Raw genomic sequence first — 22,515 nt, forward strand, 5'->3', positions numbered from 1 at the left:
GGAGCTAATATTTTTAAGAATATCCTTTTTGATCACCAATTTAATGCACACTGTCTGTATGCAATTGGGGATCATATGTCCAAGAACATAGCAAGCACACAAACATTTCCAATTCATAAACGAAACTGTGGAATGTGGAAATCAGTGCAGTTCAACAGAAATGCCCTCCGGTGGTTCAAAAAGGAACTCCCATCAATCTGCATATCCAGCCAATTATACAAGGTGCAGCTTCAATAACGTAGGGATGCTTAGCATTTATTTAAGGTCTCACATTTCGCCTGAGGATGGAAGTGCATAATTTACACAATATTCACAATACAGTACAATGTCTTGAATTGAAATGAATATAACTCTTATGATATTTCCACGCATTTTAATCCGTTTGGATCAATAAATGGAGAGTTTTATGTTAGATTGCACCGGCCAGTGTGGTTTCAAGGGTTGTTGCCTTAATTTGGAAATCCAGGTAGCAAATCACGGGTATTTGATGCTATGTTCGTGAACATACTCATTTCACATTTAAACGTGAGTCGAACTTTTTTATTCACGTCTGTTGTTATGTTGTTTTTTTTTTAATGTGGTGAATTCATGCCTGAAGTAAAACAGATAACAACCCCGCTAATGTGACAGAGTAACACAGGTAGGAGGCATCCAGACAACTCGTAGGATTGAGGCCAGCAGAGTTTAGGTTCAAGCTGCTTTTGCAACTGTAGAAAATGACTTTCAAATTTCTCATTTGGTTGCTTGGTGAAAGTTTTCACTGATCACAAACTAACAAAGTAATATTCGGAGTCCTCGTCTTCAGCTATAAAGAGACAAATTCATACATGCCAACTTTTCATTTGACTATTAGAAGTGGCTAATGTGATGAGATGTTGCTTCACTCTTCACAAACCACCTTAGGTGTATCTTTCATTCAAGTACTTGAAAGGTTCATCAAGCTTCCCATCTTCGCTGATCATCAATTTGTTCATGTCTTTAACTCATCTTATACTTTGTGTTTTCTTCTGTTCGGGATTACGATATACTAATCGCACATTTTCACTTAAAATAATAATCACAAAAACATTAGGGGTGTAAGAATTCATGAAATAGTGGGGCAGACTTGATGGGCTGAATGGCCTACTCCTGTTCCTATTCTGTTTCTTTTGGTATGCAAATGTTTGAATACTTTACACAGAATGAGCATCTTATGCTGAAAAATCTCAAGAATTGGAAATGTATTTGCAGCTCACCTGGAGTTTTTTACAAACTTATAGAATCATAGAATCCTACGGTGCAGAAGGAGGCCATTCGGCCCATTGAGTCTGCACCGACCATAATCCCATCCATGCCCTATCCCCATAATCCCATGCATTTACCCTAGCTAGTATCCCTGACACTAAGGGGCAATTTAGCGTGGCCAATCCACCTAACCCGCACGTCTTTGGACTGTGGGAAGAAACCGGAGTACCTGGAGCAAACTCACACAGACGCGGGGAAGAATGTGCAAACTCCACACACAGTCACCCAAGCCGGGAATCGAACCCAGGTCCCTGGCGCTGTGAGGCAGCAGTGCTAGCCACTGTGCCACCGTGCCGCCCAGACTTACTGCATTGTCTGATAGTATGTGTTTAGTCTTTGATTTTGTCAATTCTTCATCTGAAATCTTCAGCAAGGGGCAAATTCCAAATAAGCCCATTAGAATTGTATTTGACTAAAGTCTGAAGATTTTGTTTTAGGGCACAAGGATAGTTATTTCTTAAGTTAATGTTGCAGGCTCAACACTCTGACTGAATTCGTCCTTTACAGAATAGTGTTTCTTGTTGTTAATCCTGTAGCTCTGTGATACCATGTTTAACACAGTAAGAAGTCTCACAACACCAGGTTAAAGTCCAACAGGTTTATTTGGTAGCAAAAGCCACTAGCTTTTGGAGCGCTGCTCCTTCGTCAGGTAAATGGGAGTTCTGTTCACAAACAGGGCATATAAAGACACAAACTCAATTTACAAAATAATGGTTGGAATGCGAGTCTTTACAGGTAATCAAGTCTTAAAGGTACAGACAATGTGAGTGGAGAGAGCGTTAATGCTCATTTACCCAGATCATGGCTGGTCTTCAACCTCAATGCCATCTTCACACACCATTCACCCACCCTTGATGGTGTTGTTATCTGGAAATCTTGGGCAGTGCAGATTGTGGTCGGTGCAAACACGATGGGCCAAATGGCTTCCTTCTGCACTGTTTAAAAAAAAAAATAACCAACATTGTACTCCATCTGCCAGACCCTCACCCACTCACTTGAACTAACTATATCCCATTGCAGACTTTGTGTCCTCTGCACACTTTGCTCTACCACTCATCTTAGTGTTATCTGCGAACTTTGACACACACGACACTTGATCCCCAACTCCAAATCATCTATGTAAATTGTAAACAATTGCAGTCCCAACACTGACCCGAGGCACACCACTAGTCACTGATCACCAATTAGAAAAACACCCACTTACCCCCACTCTTTGCTTTCTGTTAGTTAACCAATCCTTCATTCATGCTAATACATTACCCGTAACACCATGCACCTTTATCTTATGCAGCAGCCTTTCGTGTGGCACCTTGTTGAGTGCCTTCTGAAAATCCAGATACACCACATCCTCCAGTTCCCCATTGTCCACCACACTCATGTCCTCAAAGAATTTCAGTAAATTAGTGAAACATGACTTGCCTTTCATGCTGTGTCTTCCCAATGGGACAATTTATATTCAGATGTCTCTCTATTGCTTCTTCGATAATAGATTCAAGCATTTTACCCACTGCAGAAGCTAACTGGTTTATAGTTGTCCGCCTTCTGTCTACCTCCTTTTTAAAACAGTGGTGTCACATTTGCTGTTTTCCAATCTGCCGGAAGCGTCCCAGAGTCCAGTGAATTTTGGTAAATTACCACGAATGCATTTGCTATTTCTCCCACCATCTCTTTTAGTACCCTGGGATGCATTCCATCAGGGCCAGGAGACTTATCTACTTTAACCCCATTGGCTTGCCCAACCCTACCTCCTTAGTGATAATGATCATTTCTAAGTCCTCACCTGCTATAGCCTCCTTGTCATCAATTTTTGGCATGTTATTTGTGTCTTCCACTGTGAAGACCGACATAAAATACCTGTTCAATGCCTTGGCTATTTCCTTGTTTCCTGTTACTAAATCCCCCTTCTCATCCTCTAAAGGACCAATGTTTACCTTAGCCACTCTTTTTCATTTTATATATTTGTAGAAACATTTGCTATCTGTTTTTATATTCTGAGCTAGCTTACTCTCATAATCTATCTTACTTTTCTTTATAGCTTTTTTCATGGCTTTCTGTTGACTTTTAAAGATTTCCTAATCCTCTAGTTTCCCACTAATCTTTGTCACTTTGTATGCATTTTCTTCCAATTTGATACCCTCCTTTATTTCCTTTGATATCCATGGCAGATTATCCCTTTTAAGTAAATTACAGCATAGGAACAGGTCCTTCCTTATCACTGGTATATACTTTTGCTGAGTACTGTGGAAAAATTGCTTTGAAAGTCCTCCACAATTCCTTAATTGTCTCATCATAAAGTTTTTGCTCCCAGTCTACCTTAGCCAACTCCTCCTCCATCCCATTGCAGTGTCCTTTGTTTAAGCACAAGACACTGGTATTGAATTTTACCTTCTCACGCTCCATCTGTATTTTAAATTCAACCATACTGTGATCGCTCCTCCCGAGAGGATCCCTGACTGTGAGATCATTAATTATTCCTGTCTCATTATACAGGACCAGATCTAGGATAGCATTGGTTCCATTACATACTATTCAAGGAAACTATTGCAGATACATTCTGTGAACTCCTCCTCAAGGCTGCCTTGACTGACCTGGTTTGACCAATTGACATGTAAATTAAAATCCCCCATGATAATTGCTGTTCCATTTTTACATGCATCAGTTATTTCTTTGCTCATTGCTCGCCCCACCATGACATTATTATTTGGTGGCCTATAAACTACACCTATGAGTGACCTTTTATCGTTATATTTCTAATTTCCTTCCAAGTGGATTCAACCTTTTTCTCCATACAACCTATATTATCTCCCACTAATGTCCTGATGTCATCCTTAAATATCAGAGCTACACCACCTCCCTTACCTTCCGAATAGTCATGGTGACATAGTGGTTAGCACTGCTGCCTCATAGCCTCAGATCACTGTTTGTGTGGAGTTTGCACATTCTCCCCGTGTCTGCGTGGGTTTCCTCTGGGTGCTCTGGTTTCCTCCCACACTCCAAAGATGTGTGGGTTAGGTTGATTGGCCATGCTAAATTGACCATTAGTGTCAGAGGGATTAGTAGGGTAGATACGTGGAGTTGTGGGGATAGGGTCTGGGTAGGATTGTTGTCACTGCAAATTCGATGGGCCGAATGGCCGCCTTCTGCCTGTAGGGATTCTATGATTTTATGATACCTTTGGATATTTAATTCCCAATCGTGACCACCCTACAACCAGGAACTTCTGTTTTAAACCATGGAATTTTGTGGCTTTGTTTTCTTCGTTAAACAATTGGGATTCCAAATTTTGTCTGCTGTCAAAGAAATTACTGATCTCCACTGAGATCGTAACATCTGGCACATCTCATGCAAGACACTACTCTCTGATGAAGTCAAACGAATTGCTCACAGCTGTTAGACAAAAATATAGCAGCTCAAAGTGTTGTGCCTTATCAATTAATTCTAGGATTCCACACTTCAGTGAAAGATAAAAGCTGTAAAGTTTTGCAAAGTATGATGGTAGATCTTAAATTAGATGGACACATGTAGTGCATTTGTCTGCATAATGTGCAAGAAGTTTCCACTAATGGTACTTGTGGATAAAACTTTGTCACTGTAACCATGCCTGTTTCTAGTCAGTGATTTTTATGACAGAACACAGCCTGAACTTGTATTAATGTGGATTCTTTTTGTTTTATGTTGCAGGCAGAGAATTCAGCCTTAGCCTTAGAAAATGAGCACCAGAGAGAACAGTATGAACGATGTCTTGATGAGGTAAGATGAGGCAATTGCAGAATACTTTGCTTCTGTAAACCATTTGCTTTCAATGCTCTGCACTTCAAGGAATCTTTCAGCTAAGAATAAGATAAGTGAGGCCAGAGTGATCATAAATGTCGAGTGCTTCTGGAGCATGTGTAGTGCAGGTTAAACACAAAACTGAAAATGTCCTTCTGTTTCTCCAAACAACATACTTAATTCCAATCTCAGAAGAAATTTCCTGTTTTTTGAATGTACTGTCTTTCCCATATCCCATTTCTTCTTTTGCCTGTCTGAATGAAGATCATAAGATATAGGAGCAGAATTAGGACAATCGACCCATCGAGTCTGCTCCGCCATTCAATCATAAGAACATAAGAACATAAGAAATAGGAGCAGGAGTAGGCCATCTAGCCCCTCGAGCCTGCCCCGCCATTCAATAAGATCATGGCTGATCTGACGTGGATCAGTACCACTTACCCGCCTGATCCCCATAACCGTTAATTCCCTTACCGATCAGGAATCCATCCATCCGCGCTTTAAACATATTCAGCGAGGTAGCCTCCACCACCTCAGTGGGCAGAGAATTCCAGAGATTCACCACCCTCTGGGAGAAGAAGTTCCTCCTCAACTCTGTCTTAAACCGACCCCCCTTTATTTTGAGGCTGTGTCCTCTAGTTTTAACTTCCTTACTAAGTGGAAAGAATCTCTCCACCTCCACCCTATCCAGCCCCCGCATTATCTTAAAAGTCTCCATAAGATCCCCCCTCATCCTTCTAAACTCCAACGAGTACAAACCCAATCTCCTCAGCCTCTCCTCATAATCCAAACCCCTCATCACCCCACCATGGCTGATATGTTTCTCCCGCCTTTTCCCCGTAACTTTTGATCCCCTTACCATTCAAGAACCTATCTATCTCTGTCTTAAATACACTCAGTGACCTGGCCTCCACAGCCTTCTGTGGCAATGAATTCCATAGATTCACCACCCTCTGGCTGAAGAAGCCCCTTTACAACTGACAAAGAAAATTACAGCATAGGAACAGGCCCTTGGGCCCTCCTAGCCTGCACCAACCATGCTGCCCATCTGAACTAAAACCACCGACCCTTCCAGGGACCATATCTCTCTATTTCCATCCTATTCATGCATTTGTCAAGATGCCCCTTAAAAGTCACCATTGTATCTGTTTCCACTACCTTCCCGGCAGTGACTTCCAAGCACCCACCACCCTCTGTGTAAAAAAAAACTTGCCTCATACATCTCCTTTAAACCTTGCTCCTCGCACCTTAAACCTATGCCCCCTAATAATTGACTCTTCCTCCCTGGGGAAAAGCTTCTGACTATCCACTCTGAGGCTGTGCCCTCAGATGTGAGTGTCTGCTACTAATGGAAACATCTTCCCCACGTCCACTCTAGCCAGGCCTTTCGGTATTCTGTAAGTTTCAATGAGATCTTCTTCATAACTCCAAACTCCATTGAGTACAGTCCTGGAGTCCTCAAACGTTCCTCATACATCAAACTTTTCATTCCGGGATCATTCTCGTGAAATAAATCATTTAATCTCAACTTGTGGGCAGTTTTGTTTAGTAAATTCATGTTAATTAGAAACAGGCTGAGACTGGTCAAACCTTATTGGAACCCTGGCTGCTGTCAAATGGGAATATTTCACTGAAGGTGCCAGGGCTATATTTTAACACAGGACCTACAACAGAAAAGGTAATGTTTTAATTCACTGCTCTAGCCACTGTCTTGCAAATAGTTTTATTTTAATTAGTGCTTTCAACCATGAACAAAGTGTTCTCATTTACTCTGATTTTCTATCTTGCTTGATGCAAAGACCACAGTGTAGGAATTCTATAATCATTCATTTTGACTTATAAAATTAATTGGGTAGATTGTGATGTGATGCACTTAAAGCTGTTACCATTAATACCTGGAAAGTTATTTTGATGTTGATTTTAATTGACTGAATTATTTTCATTTTGCTGTTATTCTTGGTTGCATCAATGCCATGAGTATTTTTTTTAGCAAGAGCACCTGGAACGTGACTGTTGGCTTATTTTCCCCTTTTCACATCCAGGGATAGTGACACTAATTGGACCTTTACTGCTGAGATCAGCTCACCCAAATTAAGCCACATGTGGCCTATGGCTAACATGGTCTGCTTGGCCAGGTCTGCACAGCTTTCTGGTCTGCATTGCCCAGGTCTGTGCAGCTTTCTGGTTTGCATTGCCCAGATCTGTACAGCTTTCTGGTCTGCATTGCCCATTCACACCTTAAACGTTTCCTGTAATGAAGGATTAAATACATGGAAGGCTCTGTCCATTGTACAAAGTGAAGACTCTGTCCACAGTAAGTGGGTACAGGAGCAACAGGAAATGCTGGAAAGATGCAGCAGGTCTGGCAGCATCTGTGGAGAGAGGGAGAGAGAGGAGTTGATGCTTTTAAGTCCGTATTACTTTTCCTTAGAGTCAAACAGACTCCAAACATTTATTGTTTCTCTCAGACTTAAGTGATACATACTTAAAAGCATCAACTCTCTCTCTCACCACAGAAGCTGCCAGACCTGCTGAGTCTTTAAAGCATTTCCTGTTGTTATTTCAGATTCCCAGCATCCACAGTATTTTTTTGCTTTTATATCGGAACAAACTTGGGTTTTACACTACAACCTATGTTTATGTTCCCTTGATACATGACTGTCATCTAAAATTCTGAGGCGTGAGATATTTAAAAAGTTAATTTATCCTTCCTTTTTGATTAGTTTTAGTCCTAATGTTGCTCCACTTATTACCAACAGTATGATGGTATGTTTTCAACAGCGTTGGTATGTAGCCTCTCACCAGAACTTGGAGTTATGCTTTTCTTGGAGAATATAATTAGTATGCAACACATTTTCTGTGTCCATGAGTGTTTTGTTTGGATGAGTGGAGTAAGAACTGTGCATTATATGGGTTAGTTTGGATAGCTTGATAGTCTTCCTCTAATCAATAACTTGTAATTTGATTTGGTCAGTTATACTCTGTGGTCTGCATGTCCTTGTCCAAGAGCTGATAACTGTAAGTAAAGTATATTATTGCAATGTTCCACAGAAACTGACTGCCATTAAACAACGGAATGATCCACCAGGACATCAATATTTATCAAGAAGCATTTCACTGTCAAGAAACAATCATACTACGATTTGCTTAACTTTGCCACTTGGTACATATTAGTTCAGGAAACCAAATACCTGTGCTTGCATTTCAATGAACAATTACTGCCGAATAAATGTTGAAATATTCCATGCGAATTATATTATGATCTCTTCAATATGCCTTGCAGACTAAATATATTCTGCATTTGGGAACCGGAGAAAATTTCCGACACTAATGGATTCTTCTAGGGATGAGAAACTTCAGTTATGAGGATAGATTGGAGAGATTGGGACTTTTCTCCATGGAGAGAAGAAGGTCAAGTGGAGATTTGATAAAAGCAAAATACTGTGGATGCTGGAATCTGAAACAAACACAGCAAACACTGGAAAATCTCAGCAGATCTGACCGCATCCGCGGAGAGAGAATAGAGTCAATATTTCGAGTCTGAATGACCTTTCATAGCTCTGACGAAGGGTCATCCAGACTCGTAACATTGGCTCTATTCTCTCTCCAGGGACGCTGAGATTTTCCAGCGTTTTCTGTTTGAGGTTTGATAAAGATGTTCAAAAATCATGAAGGGGATGGACAGGGTAAATAGGCTCATAAAAGGATCAAGAACAACAGGGCATAGATTTAAAATGATTTGCAAAGGAAACTAATGTGATGTGAGAAAATACTTCACACAGCAAGTGGTTTGGGTCTGGACTGCACTGCCTGAAAGTGTGGTGGAGGCAGTTTTAATCAAGGCATTGCAGAGGGCATTAGATGATTACTTGAATAGAAACAATAAGCAGGGTTATGTGGAAAAGGCAGCAGAATGGCACTCACCCATGATTCTTGTTTGGAGAACCGGTGCAGACATGATGGGCCAAATGGCATCCTTCTGTGCCATAACAATTCTGTGATTTAGCCCATTATGTCTGTATCTGCTGAAAAAGGGCTAACTAGCCTTTGGTCCATTTGGTGTGATGGAAGTGGCAATGGTTGACCTATTGACAGAGTGCGTGGGCAGTGAAAAATTAAAAGAGACACCATAAAGCATTGAAGCAAGACTTTCAGAGGAGCAGGGCATGCAACAAAGTATTTACAGACAGAAAGAGGGCAATTGGGATCAACAAGGCCTTGCCGTTATTAATGCTCCATATAAGTTCCACATTCTAACCAGTCTCTGGATTAGAATGTTTCTCCTCAATTCCCCATTGGACTTGCTTGTCAGGGAGAGGGTAAAAAGCATGCTATGATAAGAGGTTTAGCCCAAAGCGTACAACTGTCAAAGGCTGCCAGAAGATTATTAAGTTATATGAGCATTCATGATTAACTGCCATAAAATGTAATTTCAATGGACGTTGTGTTGAGTAATGTAACAAAATGGTTAATCATTATTCCATTTTTTTTTCCAAAGGTTGCCAATCAAGTGGTTCAGGCATTGCTTACTCAAAAGGTGAGTCTATTTCCAAATGGACCAGTCCTGTAGCAAAGGTCGGTGGACCTTTGGCTGGATTGTTGCATCTCCTGTGGTAGATCCTGCCACAAGGGGGCTGGAAACCTTAGCCCTAGTCTAAATTGTTATAAAGCCAACACACACAAGATTAGAAACTGAACAACTTCTGTGAGAGAGAACAAAAGTGAGGTTGAGAACAATATAAACGACATGATGGCACATCCTTTTTAATGGCTGTGATACTGATTATGTCATTATCCCAACATGAGTTCCTCGTAAATTCAAGCACAATAGTTTCTTAAAGCGAGTACAGTCCTTTATTGTAAATGATGTTCCGCTGGCACAAGTTGCATTTTAACAGGCAGTGGCTGGAATCATAGAATCCCTACAGTGCAGAAGGAGGCCATTCAGCCCATCGAGTTTGCACCAACTCTCTGACACAGTGAACGGGATTTTTTGGCCTCACTCGCCCCAAAACCAGAAAATCCCACCCAAGGTCAACGGACCTTTCCATGGTCCGCTCCTCGCCTGCTACAATTCCCGGGGTGGACAGGACAGTAAAATTCCGGTCAGTATCTTACCCAGGCCCTCTCCTGTGCCCTGTTTCTGTACCCCTACACATTTACCATGGCCAATTCACCTAACCGGCACATCTTTGGACCGTGGGAGGAAACCAGAGCTCCCAGAGGAAACCCACGCAGACGCGGGGAGAATGTGCAAACTCCACACAGTCACCCAAGGCCAGAATTGAACCCGGGTCTCTGTGAGGCAGCAGTGCTAACCACTGTGTCACCGTGCCGCCCTAAATTGGAATTGGAAATTTTAAGTTTTCTACTGGTCACTTATGATCTCGGTCAGAATTGCTCGTGGAGCAATGGAGCAGCAATGAGATGGCACTTCTTCTGAAGGGAGAGAAAATTAGACTGAGTCTTGCCAAATCTCATTCCTCTGATTCAATAGGGCACGATAAGTGATTGAGCCAGATGGAAAATTTTTTGTCTGTAGTATCTTCTTACGTTAGAAATAAGAAAATCTGCAATGCACCAGTTATGTGCAATTGTCCTTCACCATGATATTCTATTGTCAACAATATATGTTTCTAAGGCTTTTAGCCTCTTTGGGATGGCCCTCACAATAAGTTAAACCAGCAGGGAGCAAAAAAAAGCCATCTAATTTAACTAATGTACGTTCATGGCATAATCGTGTGGATTAATTCATTAAAAAATCTGTACCTTGATTTCAGAATTACTTGTTTCCTTTCATTGGGTTCTGTATTATGCAGTGTCCTTCTGTCACAATGATGGTGTTGAACAGTTTAATCTATTCATAATGGTGATTAATATTAATACAGAATGCGTTGTGTAAACTGATTCTAGCTATCGTTTTTCCAAGAGCAAGTGGCTGTTCTTCTTAACCCCCCCCCCCACCCTCAGGAAGACAAGAAAGCAAAGCACTAGTGGAAGGTCATTATCGAGCAATGGCCCCAGTCTAAGGTTGGGGATAAAGGAGGTTCATGTTGCAACTCACTGATCAAAATCACTGTGAAAATGTGTAGCCTCAATTCGACCCATTTATAGAGATTTGTATTTGTTTTTCATTCTTCTGTATCGATTCTCTGAAAAATAGAAAATTTTAATAACAAAAATATTTCTGTAACTCTCTCCTACACTGTAATTATACCTGCAGGATTTGAGGGAAGAATGCCTGAAACTACGCACAAGGGTGTTTGATCTTGAACAGCAAAATCGAGCATTGAGTGTTCTTTTCCAGCAGAGAGTTCGTTTGGCCTCTGATTCACTGCTACAGGTATGTGTATTTAAATCAACTCTTTTTCTCTGTCAGAGTCTCGCACTAATTTTTAGTCACCTATCAAAAGGCTTCGCATCCAAGTAGATTAATTGATCAAAACTTTGAGATAATATAATTTTTCCAGCAATCATAGTGCAAGCCAACCTGGTTGCAATCAAAGGGCTTTCATAAATGTATCTTTATCCTTTAATTGTCAGTAATTATAAACACCGTTATTAACTGGAATGTAATAAATTATGCAAAGCATCAACTGATCAATGTAAGGATCAGACACAAATAAAAATAAATGCCCTGGTTAAAGTTCTCCGTTTATACTGCTGTGGTGTTCACTTACTTGGTCAATGGAGAAAATTACTTCAGAAACAGCGATTCAGAAATTCATGTCATAAAATGTAACCTTAGTCTGTCATTCTGGAAACACATTATGAAAATGAACATGCTTGCTAATGTATGCTTGCCTCAATAACTAGTTCTTTAATTGCATTTTGTGATTTGAATACATAAAACAGCAAGAATGTGTGATTGCAGCTAAACATTCTGTAGTCACGATAAAACACTGAACAGCCTAATTCACCAGTAACATTTTCTACTTCAAGAATACTTCATCACGGCTTCTTCAGCAAAAGGTTCTGATGTTCTCTGGGGCAATAGTAGCAAACTGTTAGTCAAAGCATAATTTTTGATCAAGATTGTTGACATGTGCTATTGCAACGTAAGAGAAATAATTTGCTAATTACAACTTCTAAATTACAATCTATAACCTTTACCTCTAGACTTAACTATTTAAATACTCTCCTGGACAGCCTCCCATCTATTGCCCACATAAAGTTGTCCTCATTGAACACTGTTGCCCATATCCTAACTCGCACCATGTCCTGTTCCCCATCACCCCTGCGTTTGCTGACCAAAAATAGCTCCTGTCCAGTAATGTCTCAATTTTAAAAAGTTTATCTTTGTCTCAAGTCCCTCCTAACAGTCTACGAGATATCTGCACTGCTCCAATTCTGGCTTCTTGCAGAACTCTGAATGAATCACTCCGCCATAGGTGGCCATGCTTTCAACCGTTCAGGCCCTGAACTCTTATCTCCATCTATATTAGAATAACTGAAATAAAATAATGATAATGGTTCTGGAAAAGAATCATAGGGACTCAAAACGTTAACTCCATTTCTCTGTCTACAGATGCTGCCACACCTGCTGAGATTTTCCAACATTTTCTGTTTTTATGTCAAATTTAGTTTGATAACACTACTGTGAAGAACCTTGGAACATTATTCTATATTCTACAAAATTGCTATATAAATACAGTACGTGGTTTGAACTAAATATGTGTATTTTAACTAGGAGCAGGGCTGATGCTACCAAAGATTTGGATATATTAATGTGGAGCAGAATCTTTTTCTCTGTCTGGTGTCTCCAGTCTCCATTAAGTACAGTACATTGATATTCATTGCTCCCCTTCTTGTAGATTTTGCTGAACTTAATTTTGAGGCCCTGGTGGTTGTACATCAATGGGGAGAGTCTGACTGTTCAATTTAAATACTTCATTCCTTCACTGTCTTAGACCAAAAAAATCAGATTAAGGAGGTCAAATATCTCGAAAATGGATTTTTACATTTCTTTTCATTAAAAATAAACAGGCAATTAGTGCAAAGACCAGGTGGCTGATAAGTCTTTATGACAGTCAGCACAATTATAATTCCTTCATATCTGACACGGTTTTTCAGGTTATCTTTACCTCCTGTACAGAAAATGCTGTGCCATTTGTTAGCTCCGATAAATTGTTATGCGAGGACATTTTTTAAAATAAACTCCTTGAGTTGACATAACATCACCAATTAATTCTTCAAGACAATTGTTTCTGTTACATGCAAATAATGTTTCTTTTAGCACTGGACTGGAGGACCTATTAAATTTGCTTGTAGAATTGTTGAAATTCAGATGTATAATTAATGAGTGCATTGAGTAAAAACGATGTATAATTTACTGGTAGCTAACCTTGATGATTTTAGAAATCCTGTTTTCATCTGCCTTCCATGGAGATGGAAATATCTTCTCTCCACATGGGGAGCAAGATGCAGAAATTACCTTTAGCTAATAGAGCATGACGATTGAGCAATAACCCCTAAGTATGGAGGAACAGGAGATCAATCTGGATAATCGTTAATAATGGATTAGGGAGAGTTACAGAACAGAGATCTCTGGGTACATGTTCATAGCTCCTTGAAAGTGGAGTCACAGGTGGACAGAGTGGTGAAGAAGGCATTCAGCATGCTTGGTTTCATTGGTCAGAACATTGAATACAGGAGTTGGAACGTCTTGTTGAAGTTGTACAAGACATTGGTAAGGCCACACTTGGAATACTGTGTACAGTTCTGGTCACCCTATTAGAGAAAGGATATTATTAAACTAGAAAGAGTGCAGAAAAGATTTACTGGGATGCTACTGGGACTTGATGGTTGGAATTATAAGGAGAGGTTGGATAGACTGGGACTTTTTTCTCTGAAGCGTAGGAGGCTGAGGGGTGACCTTATAGAGGTCTATAAAATAATGAGGGGTACAGATCAGCTAGATAGTCAATATCTTTTCCCAAAGATAGGGGAGTCTAAAACCAGAGGGCATAGATTAAAGGTGAGAGAAGAGAGATACAAAAGTGTCCAGAGAGGCAATTTTTTCACACAGAGGGTGGTGAGTGTCTGGAACAAGCTGCCAGAGGTAGTAATAGAGGCGGGTACAATTTTGTCTTTTAAAAAGCATTTAGATAGTTACATGGGTATAGAGGGATATGGGCCAAATGTGGGCAATTGGGATTAGCTTAGGGGTTTAAAAAAAAGGGTGGCATAGACAGGTTGGGCCGAAGGGCCTGTTTTCATGCTGTAAACCTCTATGACTCTATGACCTATGAACATGTACCCCTAGATCTCTTTGTTCTGTAACTCTCCCCAACGCCCTACCATTAGCTGAGTAAATCCTGCCCTGGTTCAGTCGACCAAAATGCATCACCTCGCATTTATCTAAATTAAACTCCATCTGCCATTCGTCAGCCCACTGGCCCAATTGATCAAGATCCCGTTGCAATTGGAGATAACTTTCTTCACTGTCCACTATGTCACCAATCTTGGTGTCATCTGCAAATTTACTAACCATGCCTCATATATTCTCATCCAAATCATTAATATAAATGATAAATAACCGTGGACCCAGCACCGATCCCTGAGGCACACCGCTGATCACAGGCCTCCAGTTGGAAAAACAACGCTCTACGACCACCCTCTGGCTCTGTCAGGAGGCCAATTTTGTATCCATTTAGCTACCTCACCCTGGATCCCATGAGATTTAACCTTATGCAACAACCTACAATGCGGTACCTTGTCAAAAGCCTTGCTAAAGTCCACGTAGAACAAAGAAAATTACAGCACAGGAACAGGCCCTTCGGCCCTCCAAGCCTGCACCAACCATGCTGCCCGACTTAACTAAAACCCCCTACCCTTCCGGGGACCATATCCCTCTATTCCCATCCTATTCATGTATTTGTCAAGACGCCCCTTAAAAGTCACTACTGGACCCACTTCCACTACCTCCTCTGGCAACAAGTTCCAGGCACCCACTACTCTCTGTGTAAAAAATCTGCCTCGTACATCTCTTTTAAACCTTGCCCCTCGCACCTTAAACCTGTGCCCCCTAGTAGACCACATCAACTGCACTGCCCTCATCTACCTTCTCGGTTACCCCTTCAAAAACCTCAATCAAATTTGAGAGACAATCCTGCCAGCGAATGGCGCACTGCTGAGAAACACGTGGCTGGGAGGCCAGAGAATCCCACCCAATGACCTTTTACTCGCAATATCAGGTGGTCTTGTGATGCAGTGGTAGTGACCCTGCCTCTGAGCTAGAAACTCTGGCTTTGAGTCCTACTCCAGGACTTGATGGCCAAGGAAGGTGCTGTTCAAAACACAGTCAGATTGAATATCAACCTGCAAATCCTTCCAGTATATGCCAGTGGCAGGTGGTAAGAGCAGCAGGGATTCCTGGTCATCCATGTAATGGAAAGAATGTTGGAACCTCTATCATCATAATCCCTAGCTCCAGACTATAACATGCATGTAAAAGTACATGATGTCACAGCAATTCCTGAGTGACCTGTAACACATTGCCACCTTGTAATAGAGAAGTATCTGTGGAAGGTTAGAAATATATTCCTTGACCTTTAATGGTAGCAGATAATTGATTATCTCACATGTAGGATTAGTCATTTTTTTCATGGTAAGTGCTATTGTGAACATGCTCCTCAGGTAGAAAGCAATTGCGTAGATGATTTCCCAAATGACAACATTAACTTGCATAGTGCTGTTAATGTAGAAATATATTCCAAGGCGATGCACAGAAGTGTAATCAGTATGAATGGATACCAAGATAGAAACATAGGAACACTAATAGGACGTTCAGCAATCACCACTGTTTGCAAAAAAAAGTTTCTTCTGCAATTTAATTAAATCATGACTTGTATGTAAATTAACCCTATTTACTCACCTATGTTCCCAATCTCTTAATTCTAATTCTCTTCCTGCACCTTATAGTGACATACTCAACCTGTCTGACTGTATTATGAACATGCCTACCTTGGTCACCAAGTCCTGGGATGGGACTTGAACCTGGAGCTTCTGGATGAGAAACAATAACACTAGCAGTGCACCACAAGACCTCTTAATATCTTCACCTATTAAAAATCTATTGATGTAGGCTCAACAGATTTTTATGGGAGTGAGTTCAAGATTTTAATGGCCCTTTGCGTAATGAAGTGCTTACTGATGTAACCCTTGAATGACATGATTCTCATTTTAAGGTTATACCCTCTTTATCTGCAGCCCCCACCAAAGTAGGAGATATCAGGAAGGATGACCAGAAACACAGTCGAAGAGGTGGGTTTTAGGAAGGGTTTTGAAGGAGGAGAAGAGTTTCTGGGGAGGAAATTCCAGAGCTACAGGCCCAAGCAGTTGAGGATACAATTACCAGTGGTGGAGTATTAGCATTTTGGAATGTGCAAAAGGCTGGAATTCGAGGTGGGCAGATATTATGTAGGGTTGTAGGCTGGAGAAGGTTAGAGATAGAAAGTGGCGAGGCCATGGAGGAATTTGAAAAGAAGGATAAGAATTTTAAAATTGAACCTTTGCTGAATAAAGAGTTAATGTATGATAGCGAACACAGGGCAGATGGGAGAACAGGAGTTAGTGCAGGTAAAGATACCAAGGCGTTTTGGATGAGCCGAGTTTTACTGCGCCTTTATTAAGCTGTAAAGTCAGCCAGGAGTTTAATGGAAAAGTCAATGTGGAGATAGCAAAGTTATAGATATGGCTTTAGCAGCAAATGACCTGAGGCAAGGGCAATGTTGGGTGGTGATATGGAGGTGGAAATAGGCGGTCTTCATGATGGTAGCAATATGTGGTCACCTTGTGGTCCAATATGACATCAAGGTAGTGAAAAGCCTTTTACCCAAAGGCAAAAGAGTCATGAGAGTTGATCTCAAGGATAGGATGAACTTGGGGAATGTTTGAGTGGTGATTAGAGAAAAAAACAGAAATATGTAAGTGTAAGGATACAGTTGGGAGAGCCTGGAGCAGATCTGATTTGTTAGTGAAGAAAAGTTGGGTGCAGTGGGTAGTAGCCATGGTGGCTGCAATGTAACTAGTTACAATGAGTAATTAATCAATCAATCAGCACCCCCTCCCCCAGCCCTATCCCTGGAACCCTGCGCACTTACCATAAATCATCCACCTAACCTACACATCTTTGGACATTAAGGGGCAATATACCAATCCATCTAGCTTGTACATTTTTGGACTGTGGGTCGGAACCAGAGCACCGGAGGTAACCCATGCAGACACAGGGAGAATGTGCAAACTCCACACAGACAGTCGCCCCAAGCCAGAATCAAACCTAGGTCCCTGCCACTGTGAGGCAGCAATGCTAACCACTATGCCTCCCTTTGTGCCACCGTTCCTCCCTTAAATATGCAAACCAGCCCTCGCTGGGCAGGAACCAGCTTACGTCCGGGTGCGGCAGCTGGGAGAATCCCAAAACGGGGGTTGCGCCAGTATTAAACATGCTAGGCCCCTCCCCCACAGTTCTCCGACCCCATGCTGCCCCTATGTTATCTGTTCTGGGCGCGACGCGGCTGCAAAATCGCGGCCATTATGTTTCGCTCTATCTAGTAAGGATGTGACTCGTAGTTTTAGTTAGACCCTTATTGCTGGTGTGGCAGAGGTGAAACCTTGGTAATAGAGATTGGGAGATTTGGGAAAGATACATTTGCTTGTTTGAAATTTCCTGTAAGTCTCAGCATCACAGGTTGTTTCTTTCCTCTTTATAGCAGAAGGTGATTTGTTCCTACATCGGGTTCAAACTTTGTTTTATAGCGTTCACCTTTCCGGATTTCCAGATGATAATTATACTGGAGAAATATGTAATAAAGTGCACATTTATTTCTCAGGAGATAAACCACCTTTTAGCTCTCAAAGGGTCAACACAATCTGATCGCCGTTCTGTAGATAATATGGAATCAAAATAAAGATTACATTTTATCGTTTTCTTCTCAGTCAATAGATTAAGGAGAAAGCCCAATAGGAAAAAAGTCATAAAGTATTTGTAATAAAGGTTCTTATCTTGCCTTATATTTTGGGTAGAAATGAAACCTAATCAAAAGCAGGATCACTTGCAGTGCCCTCAGTCAAGTGATGCAAGAAAGGATGCTGAATGAAAGTGGGACTTGTTCAATGTTTGCTCTATTTCCACTGCGAGTATACCCGACAGATTCAAATAGCGAAATTAACATACTGCAGACTGGGCAGCATTTACACTTGATAGTTTTGAAAGCTGCAACAATTGATTGGCCCATACTCGTAATTAATGTCACACATATTTGAACAGCTATTTTGCATTGTTTTGATTAAGGAAAAAACATGACGATTTTATGGCTTTAAAGTCTGAATTGGATTGATCGTGCCACCAAAGTGCCTGCACAAAATATAGCACTGCTAACTGCAGTGACCAGTTGTAGCGTTAATTCAGAAATGCAATTCTTTGGTTGAGGTGAAAGACCTCAGGTTTGGAATTCTTGCTATAATAATGGAGCTATGAATTATTTTTGTTTCGATTTTTCAGTTTTATACCAAACTCTGGCTTTTATTAATATTCCTGCAGTTTATTTAAAAAATAAATGAAGCTATGAGATCACAGCGATATTCAGGACAAGAATTAAATTGTTTTTTTAAAACCATTTTGAATTTTTTGCACTAGGTTTAGGTGAGCAATTTATTTTGGTGAAGACATAGATCTACTTCCTTTAGATTGTCTTTTACAACCGACAGGTCTCCGATGGTCCAGACTTGCAGTAAGAATAACAATGAGGCCGTTGGCATCACCGTTATTATAGAATCATAGAATCCTACAGCGCAGAAGGAGGCCATTCAGCCCATCGAGTCTGCACCGACTACAATCCCATCCAGGCCCTATCCCCATGATCCCATGCATTTCCCCTAGCTAGTCCTCCTGACACTAAGGGGCAATTTAGCATGGCCAATCCACCTAACCCGCTCATCTTTGGACTATGGGAGGGAACCGGAGCACCCGGAGGAAACCCACACAGACATGGGGAGAATGTGCAGACTCCGCACAGACAGTTACCCAAGCCGGGAATCGAACCCGGGTCTCTGGCACTGTGAGGCAGCAGTGCTAACCACTGTGCCACCGTGCTGCTCAATCAGACAGCAACCTCTTATGATCATATACGAGCTTGAAGTCAGGTTGCCCTGTTCCTCCAGAGGCTTCACTACATTGTAACTTTGCCAAGACAGCTCACCACCGCCTTCTCAAGGGCAACTAGGGATGGGTTATACATGCTGGACAGCCAGCGACACCCATGTCACACTAATGGATTTAAAAAAAATTCAAGTAGAAACGCATCATAAAAATATGCCTAAGTAAGTTGGGGTTTCTTCATTCAAGTCGTTAACAGTGTAATGAGTCTTAATTACTGCTAGGCCATCTTGCTGGCACCGAAGATGAACTTTTACAAGTGCTGTGCCTCATTCCTGCAGCTTTGAATAATTGTTAGTGATTTAAAAGTAATAAAATAAATAAATTATTTGTATTTTTAACTTTTTCTTTCTCTCTTTTAACAGCATCTTTCTTTAATTCTCTTAATGTGCTTTCAGTACGTGATTTTACATTGGATTAAGCACTCTAACTTAAAATTCCCGCTTTAGATTTTATGGGTTGGTTCCCCCAGAAATCATTTAGGAGGCAGCACTGGGGGAAAAAATTGGAAAATAGTTCATTGGGATGGCTTCCCTATGGCAGCCGGCCCCCCCTGCTGAGGCCAGAGCCACTCATTTGACTAGAGGCATCCTGGGGGGAAGGGGGTGGGTGGGGGCGCCACTGCCTCCTTTATATCACCCCAGCATGGACCCACTGGGATAGGATGGCCAGAGTGGGAGGACCTTCTGAGGAGCGGTTCCCCCCTCGTAATGATGAGCTGACAGCTTGTGGCCATAAGGGCTTTTAAGCTTTTTTTTACAATCTTGCAGAGAGTGTCTCCAGTTTGAGGTGTGGTCACAATCCCCTGCCTGTCTCAGTGGCACCCACCTCTCCTGGTGGAACTACCAGATGGATATTGCAGTGGTCCCTCTGATTGAATCTTGCACCTCACTATCCTTAATTGGACTGGGTGATGGACACTACTTTGTAATTCACTGCCTCTGGGAAGATCATGAGCGCATCTTGCCACAGCCACTTCCAGGTTCCCAATCCGGAACTGAGGCCAATGTCAGGGTTCCGACAGTGTTGGCAAATACAGCCCTACCGCTCAGTAAGGATCCTTCTATCTAGTTGAGGAGATGAGCCTTTCTGTGCCCTCTTCACATCAGTCTAAGATCCCCTTTTTACAACTTTGAGTTGGCAGGATGGCACAGTGGTTAGCACTGCTGCCTCACAGTGCCAGGGATCTGGGTTCAATTGTGGCCTTGGGTGAATGTCTGTGTGCAGTTTGTACATTTTCCTCGTGTATCTGTGGGTTTCCTCCGGGTACTCCGGTTTCCTCCCACAATCCAAAGATGTGTGGGTTAGGTCGATTAGCTGTGCTAAATTGGCCCTTAGTGTCAGAGGGATTAGCAGGGTAAATATGTGGGGTTACAGGGATAGGGCCTGGGTGGGATTGTTGTCAGTATAGGCCCGATGGGACAAATGGCCTCCTTCTGTACTGTAGGGATTATATATTTCTATGTTTTCTGCAAATCAGTGTAAAAGTGTAAGTGCAATGAATGGCTAGGACTGCTAACAAAATTGGGGCCTATATGCAAGTAATTACACGGTTTATCCAGTTGAGATTAGATTATTCCGCCTCTTCCAAGTTCCAAGTACACTTTAGCAAAGTCACTGCAGTAACTCCCATGAGCGAAACTCCCATGTAGGAAAATTCCTGGTATTCTTATTTTCTTTCTATTATATTCTTTGCTCCATTGCTCAAAACCAAAATACATTTGGTCTTTTGATAGGTGTGTCTATCTGTATTTGAACTCCAAATTCTCTCTGTTGAGCCAAACCTTTCAGTCGTTTTCCATTCATGTGTTAACCGTTGCTCAATGAGTAGCACCTTCACCCTTGACCTTTAACATGGGTTCAAGTCCTGCACCAGAGACTTGAGCAGAAAATCGAGGCTGGTAATCTATTGAAGTACTGGGAGGTGTAGCACTGAGTGAGGTGATGTCGTCCAGATGGATCATTAAACCAAGGCTCTATTCTGTGTTCTTAAGTTGATGGTACTATTTGAGGGAGACTGGTGAAATCCTCTCCAGTGTCCTGGCCATTATTGATTCCTCAAACAACACCATTACAGAAACACAGATGTGATCCAGTCAATATTACATTGCTGTTTATGGGACATATTTATCTGGGAATTGGCTGCCACATTGCCTATTGTTGCATGTATCTAGTTCATAATTCAAATGCTTTTGAATACAAATTTTGGTTAGAAATTTAACTGTATATAAATGGGGCATCTGATTTGACAAACAAACCTGAAGTAAATGCAATTCAAGCAGGTTTGGAGTTAAATGCAGTTAAAGGTTAACTATGCCTCCTCAGTGCCCAAGGCCATCTTCAGCTTCTTCAACAATGAGCCTCCCTCCGTCAGAAGGTCAGAAGCGGGAATGCTCACTGATCGATTGCACAACACTCATTACCATTTGCAGCTCTTCAGGTACTGAAGCAGTCAGTGTTCATATGCAGCAAGACCTGGACAACCTTCAGGCTTGGGCTGATAAGTGACAAGTAGGCCACAATTCTCCCATTTAGCACAGCGGGCCGGGCGATCCTTGTGTCGGCCAATTCACGGGCTCGCACATGCGGTTGCGCCCCACTAACGTCTCCGGCGGTGTCAGCTCTGTGCCAGACATGGGCAGGGAGGCACAAAGAACATTTAAATCATCATTTTGATATCATTTGAATATCATTAGCAAGCCTGGGACTGAAGTCTCCGGGCATAGTTGGAATGTTAAGATGAGTGGGCAGTGGCACACTTCGGAGCCCCCCCAGGGGTCAGGTGGCAAGGGGGTGATGCCCTCTGGGCATGGGCACCTTCACAGTGCCAGCCTGTGCCCCCAGCACTGCCCAAGGGGCAAGGTGCCAATGCCCAGGGGGCACCTTGGCACTGCCCATGAGGCATAGGGTAGTGCCAATGGGGTGGAGCCTGTGGGGCAGGGCCTAGGGGGTGGGGTCTGATGGGGCAGGGCCTAGGGGAAATCGGTGAGGAGGGGGGGGGTCCCACTGTCACTCTGCATTGGGATCAATGGGGACAGGAGGGAGGCCAATGATCGGGGTGAGCTGCGGGGGAGGGGGTCTGCCTGCAGGGTTGTCTGCACTGCATGTGGGAGGGGGTCTGGAGATTGGGCTGGGGAGAGTCGGGGCTGGCCCGGGAATGGTGATGGGCCACGATTGGGCCATGGGGGAATTGGGGGAAGGGGCAGTACTGCAGGGGTCCCGGGCTGGCCAGCGATTGAGCTGGCCATCGATTGGGATGCTGACAGTTTGGGGCCATTGCGCATGCACAGAGGCCCGCTGGT

At 42.2% G+C, this 22,515-nt stretch overlaps 1 protein-coding gene across 1 annotated transcript in view; it reads left to right on the plus strand.

Moving 5' to 3' along the window:
• The window catches only part of nckap5l (NCK-associated protein 5-like), a 358,788-nt gene that overhangs the window by 174,912 nt on the left and 161,361 nt on the right, over positions 1-22,515 (plus strand). Inside the window, exons 4-6 of the mRNA XM_078228130.1 lie at positions 4,966-5,034; positions 9,554-9,592; positions 11,279-11,398. Of these exons, the coding sequence (XP_078084256.1) occupies positions 4,966-5,034; positions 9,554-9,592; positions 11,279-11,398 (228 nt within the window). The remainder of the gene's footprint in view (positions 1-4,965; positions 5,035-9,553; positions 9,593-11,278; positions 11,399-22,515) is intronic.

Source organism: Mustelus asterias, chromosome 14 (genome assembly GCF_964213995.1).
Source record: "Mustelus asterias chromosome 14, sMusAst1.hap1.1, whole genome shotgun sequence".
NCBI lineage: Eukaryota > Metazoa > Chordata > Chondrichthyes > Carcharhiniformes > Triakidae > Mustelus > Mustelus asterias.